The following is a 9649-nucleotide window of genomic DNA, read 5'->3' on the forward strand; positions in this document are numbered from 1 at the left end:
TGCATTGGCTCTGAGGCCCTGTGCTTTGGGATTGCCATCTTTACCAAGGTTTTGGAACACCAATGACTGCCTGTAACCAAGAGCAAATGGAATGTTGAGGGAAGGTGGAGAGGAGCACTTTGGTGGCCACAGAAGACTGAATGGACAAGAATGATCCTTCCATGAGTGCCATAGGGGGATCTGGGCTTTGGGTTGCAGGGCTGCAGGCAGTTCTAGTGTACAGACCTGGCTGTGCTGCTGGGCACACTGAGAGTGAGGAAGGGACACAGTGCCTGCCTGGGGCTGGCAGGCTGCTCCTGAAGAGTTCCTGTTCCCACTCTCCACACAAGTCCTCCTCCAACACTGGCAGCTGTGTGCACAGGGCTGGTCCCCAGGCAGTGTGTCCCTGCACTGCTGTGGCTGCATCCCTCCCTTCCCCATGGAGATGGCACCTGCTCAGGGGAGGTGGCTGCCATGAATACTCGTGACAATGCCAAGTACCCAATTTGATCTCAGGGCCACCCAGGACTGGGATGGACACAGCTCTGTCAGCTGTCCCCTACAGTCAGCAGTTGTAAAGCATCACAGCCCCACTCTGCCTTCCCCCAGCTGAGCTTCTGGCCCACTGGACAGGGATGCAAATTCCAGAAACAAAGAGTTGGATGCAAATTCCAGAAACAAAATTTATCCTTTTTTTTTTTTTTTTCCCTGGCTGACCAAATCACTTTGAGGTGTTGCCTGAGAGCAGGTTCAGTTTTCCTTTGGGAAGTAAGACACAGCCAGCCTTTTCCTCTCTCCTTTCCCACCTCTGTGGTCCCCTCACTTCATGCTGGCCAGCTCAGGGATTCTGTGGTGGCGTCTGCCCAGCATCCAGTTCCTCATCTTTGAAACACCTTGAATTCAAGGGTTCATTTCAAAGCTGCCTTTCAGCATTTCAAAACAAGCCCATGTCCTGGACAAAGAGAGGGAGCCAGCCAGCATTCGGAGCCTCTTTGTGCAGTGTGTGTCACAGTTTTAAATAGATTTGCCCTGCTTGGATTGGTTCTGGTTGGAAAGCGAGTACTGAAATGAGAGGTCATAGGGGAGAGTTACTATGGTAATTGAGTAGTATCACCAGTAGTTTTGCTCTTATGAGCATTAAAGCACATAATAATAGACAAACAACAGTGGTTAAAGCAAGCAGGTAGGATTACTATGTTCTTTTGTCAGAAGTATATAATGTCTTGTAGTCAGTTTTAAAGACTTCTCAACCCCAAATCCACCCAGCAGTCACCTGCTGAGTAATTTTGTATGCCTAATCTCTAGCCCTTAACTACAAGCTTTCTGCTAATTTGAGGCAAATGGGTATTTTTGACACTAAATAGGGCAGTAAAGAATCCCTGACCTAGAAAAACTCCGTTCCAAGGCACTGAGAGCAGAAAAATATTCTTTCAGCATCCTTGTGAGACCTTTGGAATGACATAAAATAGCTTTGACTAAACTGTGCTGCAGCCTTCGATTAATGGTTTGCAGAAACTTGCTGAACATCCCTACTACAACTTCCCCCATAAAACTTGTCACTTCAGATTGCCATCAGCCACCACAACAATAATCATTTCATGCCTATTGCTAATTGCAAGCACAGCTGAGGCTCAGCAGGGTGCTCTTGCACAGTCCCAGGCCTTTATACCAGCCTCAATCTGTTGTATGGCACTTGTTCACACACAAAAAAACTACCAGTAAAGGCAGAAAGAGGCAGAGTCACAGGTTCCTTGTAATCCCTCTGCTACCCTGCTGACAACCCAGCCCTATAAGCATTCCTGGTTTTGTCCCACTCTTTACAAAGGCTGAAGTGACCTTAAGCTACTAGTATGTAAGCTTTTGAATGAAGAATACAGCTCCTTCAGGTGCCTTAAGAAGCAGTGTTGCATCTGGCTTACGAGATTCTGTTTGCAGCACTCCTGGGGTGAGCTGTGGCTTCCTGTAACATGTAAAATATGAGTGTGAACTCAAGGTTCATGGCAAGGAACAGGAGGTCATGCTTCCATTCAGCTCACACCAAAGAGAACGGGGCTTTGCAGATGTTCCTGGGTGTGTGTAATGACACCACCTCCCAGAAAGCACAGGAGCCCAGCACAGGGCTGGGTTTTGATAAAATGTGCCACATTCAGTGTGCTACTTGCAGATTTATTCATACCAATTTCTACAATTTATGTATTCAGAGACAAACTTGCTATTTCAGGAACTTATTGATCATGTTTTTGCATTCAAAAAAAAAAAAAAAGGAGGCAGAGGGCTGGGGAACAAGTAAGCTTATTGCTGAGGCTGGTTGGGGTGTTGGATGGGCAACCGTAGAAGTGCAGCTTTTGTAATACTCCAGCTCCTGTAATGCCCATCCTGGTGCATCCAGCTGGCCCATGGCCCACCTCATCCACCCAGCCTAGCAATGAGGGTTGCTGTGAAAGACAGGAGAACAGGAAAACAAACCTGAAAGAGGGATTGAATTCCTGTCTGTACAATTACAGTACTTGCTTGCAGTGACGGGGCTCTGATAGTGTCTGCATTTCCTCTGCTGGCACTGGCTCATGGTGTACAGCCATGGGGCTGTGGTTTGCCTCTGCCAGAGCCCTGTGCCCCTCTGCTGAGATCCTGCTGGAGGAGTGGTACCTACCATGCATCCATGAGGATGCAGGCTCCACAGCCTGTGTCCCCAGAGTGAGTGTAAATTGTCCCCTAGAGGAGGGACAGGAATGCCAGCAGCACCAGTAATGTGTGTGTACTACTGTGAGTTACATGTGGGGTTTTGGATCATCAGGGAGGAATATTCATTCGTTATAACCAGGCATGAGGTGTTTTTTGCAGAAAATATATTTATGGTATTTACTTTGGTGTGCCCATGCCACAGCTGTGCTGTGGTTCCAGAAATGTGCCTGAAATGTGTTGCAAACCCCTTGTAAGAGCCCAAAGTTCAGTATTTGGGCTGTGGCCTCTTTGGGGACAAGCCTCAAGGCTGGAGCTGGATCCCTGAGGGGACCCTGTGCCGGCAGCATTGAGCCCACTGCCCCTGAGGGCATGGCAGACCCCCTCGGGGAAAGCAAGGTGGCCAGTGTCCCTGCAGGACCACTCTGTGCTCTTTTGTCTGAGGTGAATACGTTTCTGTTTAGGAGCATTTGGCTTTTTTGTTGTTTTTTTAATAATATAGTCATATGCAAATGTTATCTTCTTTGGTAGGTTAGTCATGAATCAGAGGGCTTATGCGTCTTATAGCACATCAACACTAGCGAGAGCTAAAGGGAACATTTAATTTATGGGCTAACTTATTTTTATGAATATGCAGGGCTGAAATTCAGCAGTTGGTGTGTGCTCTATGAAGTGACGTGACGGTTTTGTGTATCAAGATCAATGAATTAGACTTTGTCTTTTTCTCATAAAGCAGAAAGTCTTAGGAGTAAGTTGGCTTTGAGAAAGAGAGCTCCTTTCATGCAGCCGAGCGCTACGCCTGGCTGAGCCCTTGTCAGCCGCTGCTCGAGAGGAGAGGAGTGCAATTCACATTTGGTTCCAAGGAGTTTGCATCTCCCCAGAACCCAGAGTGTTTGAAGTGCCCTCCAGTAACACAGAAAAGCATTTCATTTGGCTTACTCAGAAGGTCTCACAGCAGCAAAGTCACCTTGCCAATACCCTCCGGGCAGAGGTTATAATTTCTGTTTGGGATCACATAGCCCTGTGGGTGTGTGTGGCGTGGGACAGACAGAAATGGCAGGACCTGCCCCTGCCAGGGACTTCTCATCTCATGTGGAGCTGACACAAACACCCAGCAGATCGTTCTGTGGAAGCTGGGAGGCGGCAGGGGAAGGGAGGGGGTGTGTGTGTGTAACACATGGTTGTGCCCTTCCTCTGGGGGCTCCGATTTGAAGAGGTGGCAGAAGGGGAAGGAGGTGTTTGGCTGACCTGGGCATCCATGTGCCAGCCCTGGGTCACAGCTAATGTCACCCAAGAGCATGACTCAGTTAAGCACTGATTGCAGAAAAGCAGCTTTATGAACATTAACAGTTTCTCTGTTTTGCCCGCGTGGGTCTGCAGCATTTCATGGGAACCCAGGCAGATCCCAGTGGCAGCAGTTGCTCTGTGCCACCCAACCACCAGCTGGCTGTTGGCTGGCCTGGGTCCATGTACCTGGGATCCTCAGGGGATATCCAGGGACACTCTGACTTCTCAGACCAGTCTGAGGCTTTGAAAGTATGAAGCCCCACCAGACCTTCATGTCTCCTACACTCATCAGGTCCACACCAGCTGCCCAGGTCACTTCACTCACTGTTCAACCCCAGTCTGATGCCAGCACCTCAGGTGACAGCTGAGAGCTCCTGCTTGCCAGTCTCAATTAGTCTCAGCCAAGCTCTTGCCAGCTTTCTGTCCTGGAGAGGAAGGGTCAGCAGAATTTCTGTCACAAGTTACACAAGGTGCAAGCATTGAGCATGAGGTCACCACATGCCATTTCTTCGGTGACTCTTTCATCTCCTTATTTCCTCCATATTTTAAAGAGGTGGTGTAGAAATTAAAGTAGAGGAGCATCATTGGAGTTGTGGGGCAAACTCTTCCCCCTGCAGCTCCCTGAGCTGGCACTCAGCTCAGAGATGTGTGTTGAGCACACATTTTTGTGGTGCAGGGCTGGTTTAGCTTAGACTCATTTGTTTGCTTTGGTGAGCCTCATGCCACCTTGTGGGTGCCAGTGTCAAAGGATGGAGGGGAGGAAATCACTGGCAAGTTTTGCAGTTAGAGAATTTTTCGTTGTCTCCATTCCCCTGCTGGACAGGGCATGTTCTGTGTCAGAGACCCCCAGCCCGAGGGGGCACTGAGGGGGGCAGCAAGACCTGACTTGAACTGGTGTGAGGTTTCAGACTCGCTGGGAGGCAGCTGCATCCCAGACTATGGATTGTGCTCTGTCAGGATCTTCATAAACTGCTCTGGTGGAGTTTCTTTAGTATTTTAACTGGTTCTAGATGAATTGCATCTGGTCTGCAGTGTGGGGTTTGGTCTCTGTGTGTAAGAGAGGTCACAAGAAGGGTGCAACTGTGCATATAGAGGTGTGATGGGTTTTTGCCTGCTTTGCAACCACCCCTTGTGCTGAGCACCTTGGGGAGGTTTTGTGTCTCCCCACCCACCCCCAAGCCCCTGCTTTTCCTCCTCTCAAGGGCTCGCTGCTCATCTGTGTGGCATCAGATGTACCACGTCAGCCCTGCCTGAGCAGGGCTCTGATCCACAGCCCACCAGAGCCTTCCTGCACTGCAGGCTGCTGCCACACTGCTGCGAGCCTTTTTCACAGACAACAGCACAATTTCAGCCCCTGGAGGGGCCCTGTGAGTTCAGCAGCTTGAAACAAGCTGATTTCTTTGCTGTTTCTCCATCTTTCATAACTGTGAGGGTGAAACCGAACCCCTTCCCACACAGCCTGGGCAGGCATCCCCCCGTAGGTGCTTACACTGGCATCCTTCCCACCAGCCAAACCTTGCCCTGCATGAGCCTCCCCTCTGCTCACCCTCAGGGTCCCAGACTCATCCTGTGGCTGTTTATGATTGAATTTGAAGATGGTAAGTAACTTGAGTGTGGGACCAACATCCTTAAAGGCAGGACTGTGTTCTCACTGTGGGGAAGCAGGTTAAAAACATGGCTCGAGCCAAGCACACATCACTGCTGGCAAGTGCCATCAATGCCAAAAGCAGATTACAAAACCTTGTGGCACTACTGGTGGCCTTTACCCTCCTAATAAGTTTATTCTGTTGTTATTGTTAATAAAATTTAAAAGCCCATGCATGGAAATTCTGTGTAAGAGCAGATGCCAGTCTCCCCTCTCAGTCTGTGGCCCCCCTTGAGCAGGCTGGCAGGTGGGTGTGAGGGTCAGAGGTGGGTGTGAGGGTCAGAGGCGGGTGTGAGGGGCTGCTGGGGACACAGGTGTCAGTCAGGGCATTGCACAGAGCCTCGGGTGGGTGCTGGAGGAGCCGTGTCTCTCTTGCAGCAATGGTACACCAGCTCCATGAGTGTTGTGTGCACTTGGCTGACAGACCGCATGGACCTGCAGCTCCACATCTACCAGCTGAAAACCCTCATCAGGATAGTCAAGGTAAGCACACAGGTGTTCCCAGTGCCCCTCACTGTCTGGAGGAATGGGTGTGTGCTCCTGCATGTGTGTGGCATGTGCTCTGCCACTGGCAGGTAAATGAAGGATTCATTAAAATTCCTTTAAAGAATTAAGGTAGCTATATAGCACTGGATAGACAGGAATTTTAAATGCAGAGAGAGGTAAAATACATGTGTGCAAATAAGAACAAAGTAATTTCTTGCATTAAAAACTAAAACCAAACTCTCTTGCTATTTGACCTTACCTGTACGGTAAGTGCACCAAAATTAGCCTTTTTGTGGACAAATTCACTGATCACACCTGTGAGCTCTGGTGTTAAAATGGGTTAAATTAACCCAAAATTTTTTAATGCTGTTTTGCTACAAACATTTAAGCCCAGCTATGGCTCGTGATTATTGTCAGAATGCAAATGAGATTGTTCTCATAGTTAATTGAAGTTGTTTCTTTTACAATGGATGTATATAATCAACTGTAAGAGATCACAAAGGTGAGATAACATACCCTGAAAGTACCATTTTTTTTCTTTAAGTGCACGTGTATGTGTATATCTGTGTGTGTGCATGCCTTGGACTAATGATAATTATTTCAGTGTGAAATCACAGTGGTTTACATGAAATAATAAGATCACAGAAGGGGGTAAATATATTTTTGATCATTTTAGGTTCTATCTAATGCTTTTTGGTCTAGTATTTTATAATGTTTATGGTCTTGTGTGCAGTGAACACATTGAAGGCATGAATAAATTAAAACTGAAATGTATTAAATGTGCTTTTCATAACTGAAAACAACAGGCACAGACAGATTATTCCTACTTGTCAGCTAGCTGAGGAAAGCTTTTTTTCCTTGTGCTTTATTTATACCAATATTACATTCAGAAGCAGCTATAACAAACCCAAGGACTTTCTGAAATAGCAGAACAGTAAATAGTTTCTATGCAGAGCACAGAGCAGAATTAAATGAACAACGAGACCAGAGTTTTATCTCAAAGAATTAAGAAGGTTTTAAACATAAATTCAGATAAGAGATGTTAATTGTAATAACAAGGGAAGTATGGAAACCATGGAAATAGAATTCCAGATTGAGGTGAAGAAAGGGAGATTTAAGAAAGACGTGCCCCATGCTTATATTTATACCTCAATAATTTTGTCCAGTATCCTGGACTTAGTTTATTTAATCCCTATACTGTAGGTAGGATTGTTTAATATGGAGCATTCCAGGAATGTGTAATCATGTCTGTGGCTATGGGGGATAAGCATCCTGCTGCTTGAAGAGAAATAACTGACATCAGAGGCAGGATGAACCCATCCAGGAGCCAGGGAAGTCAGTCAGAGAAGAGCCCTTATATTGCTTCAGTGTCTTTTTAGACACCAGCCCACCCTATGCAAAGCTCCCCTGAGCTGCTTTGAACTGCCCAGCCCAGCCCACAAAGGCAGGGCTGGAGTCACAGAGCTGTAATTTGTTGCCCAAGGCACTCTAAAGGGAGCTCTGCCATGCCAGAGTGGTGGCCAGCAGAGATGCTCCCATGTCCTCTGCACAACCCAAGCGATGCAAAATGTCCCCAGGGCTGGGCTTTCCCTGGTGGCCAGTATCCCAGCCTCTCCCACTGGTGGCCCCAAACCCCCAGCACAGGGGCACAGGTTGACTCCTGCAGGGGAGCTGGTGTTGGCCCTGACCTCTCCCTGTCTGTGCTTTAGAAAACGTACCGAGATTTCCGATTGCAAGGCGTGCTGGACTCCACCTTGAACAGCAAAACCTACGAGACCATCCGGAACCGGCTGACAGTGGAGGAGGCCACGGCGTCGGTCAGCGAGGGCGGGGGGCTCCAGGGCATCACCATGAAGGACAGCGATGAGGAGGATGAGGAGGATGACTAGGGGAGCTGGAGCACCGGCTGGGGGTCACCTGGTATCCGTGCATGTACCTCGTCTGTAACTCAGTTAGCCACATTAGGAATTTTTATGTCAGCTCTAAATGCCCATGAGAAGTTTACCAATACAAATGCCATGTTAGCTGTGTGGTAATAAGATTAGCACCTCTCTTTGATTCATCAGTTTCCTAATTTCATATCTATATGTTCATAAGCAATATGGAGCACCATTGTTTAATACTGTTAATGGAAAAACTACATAGAAAACATCCTAGGTGTGTCCCTGTTATTAAAGTTTAAACAATGCTTCATTAATGTACTGTATATACATTGATGGTAAATTGTTGTGAAGATGAGTGACTCGAGTCCTTTCATTTCTTTCTCTTCTGTGGATGCCAACTGCTTAAAATTAATTAAAAAAACAGCTTTGTTTTTAAAAGAAAAACCAGGCAATTACAAATGATTTTTTTGTTCTCTCTCTGTTAATTTAAAAACCAGAAAACAAACAAACCCAGACAGCCGTTTGAATCATTCTGCATCCTTGTTAAAGTACCAGGCTCTTCCCTTCAATATGCAGTTAACTCCATAGAGACTACATCCCAAAGGATTAGTCATTCTAATTGCCACACCAGATTAATCCTATCATTATGGATATATCATGCCACATTACAAGTCCAAAGCAGTTGTTTTATGTTGACGTTTGCTCCTCTAAATGTTACATTTTTGTTTAAATTTCAAATAACCGTGTATGTACAAAGACAACTTTAATTACAATCTTAGACTCTACAAATGTGTTTATAATAATATATTGAATATTTATTTCGGTAGATTGTAACCATAATTTACAACTCCTCTGTTTCACAATGGTTTTTATATATGTCATGTACATTGCATTTTGACAGTAACTGCATGTCCATCAGTTCCTTCTCCAGAGCTTTTACTTTCTGTGTAAAATAGTGATCCATCTTGCTTTTTTTGCCTTATACAAGCCGACAGTTGTAAAAGTGTGAGAACTGTGGCTTCTCAATAAATAACTATTCAGATGTCCTAATAATAAATTATGGAGTCTTTTTATGTCTGCCTTAGGAAAAAAAAAAACCAAACTAAGCTGAGATGTAAGAGCCCCAACCTCACAGAATAAAGGCATTTTCTTTTCTCATGGGTGTTCTTTAGTTTATTAATTAAGAAGATGGTTTCCTGATTTGCTCCCCAAGGTCAGGATTGGGAGCACACTATCTGTTCCCCAGGTACAAGGGCATTTCTGCTATGACCACCACAGCTCTTTCCACCATTATCTGCACTCTGTGTCCTGTGATTTGTCCCTCGACATCTAATTGATGTCTGCTCTGGTTCAGCCCCTGTTATTATATGGCCATCAGCCTTACCCAACACTTACCCTCCTTCAGAAGGCCTCAGTTTGTATTTTAACTTCTCCCAAAGCAGTCTTGCTGAGTTGAAATTAAATTAAAGTCTGGTTTGATGGAAAACATGTTTAATGGGAGCACACTTGAACTGGCTGCCCAGAGAGGTCATGGATACCCCATCTCTGAAAATGTTCAAGGTCAGGGGCTCTGAGCAAGCTGGTCTAGTGGAGGCTGTCCCTGCCCATGGAGGGGGCTGGAACTAGAACATCTTTAAGGTCCTTTCCAACCCAATCCATTCTGTGATTCTCTGTGAGACTGAGAGGTTTT

At 46.3% G+C, this 9649-nt stretch overlaps 1 protein-coding gene across 2 annotated transcripts in view; it reads left to right on the forward strand.

Annotated features, from left to right (window-relative positions):
• The window catches only part of CADPS (calcium dependent secretion activator), a 204904-nt gene extending 195476 nt beyond the window's left edge, over window positions 1-9428 (forward strand). For both annotated transcript variants that reach the window (XM_050979535.1, XM_050979536.1), the window contains 2 exons: window positions 5969-6073; window positions 7786-9428. In XM_050979535.1, the coding sequence (XP_050835492.1) occupies window positions 5969-6073; window positions 7786-7965 (285 nt within the window). In that variant the 3' untranslated portion in view covers window positions 7966-9428. The remainder of the gene's footprint in view (window positions 1-5968; window positions 6074-7785) is intronic.
• The last annotated feature ends 221 nt before the right edge of the window (window positions 9429-9649 follow it).

This window comes from Serinus canaria, chromosome 12 (genome assembly GCF_022539315.1).
Source record: "Serinus canaria isolate serCan28SL12 chromosome 12, serCan2020, whole genome shotgun sequence".
In the NCBI taxonomy this organism is placed as follows: Eukaryota; Metazoa; Chordata; class Aves; order Passeriformes; family Fringillidae; genus Serinus; species Serinus canaria.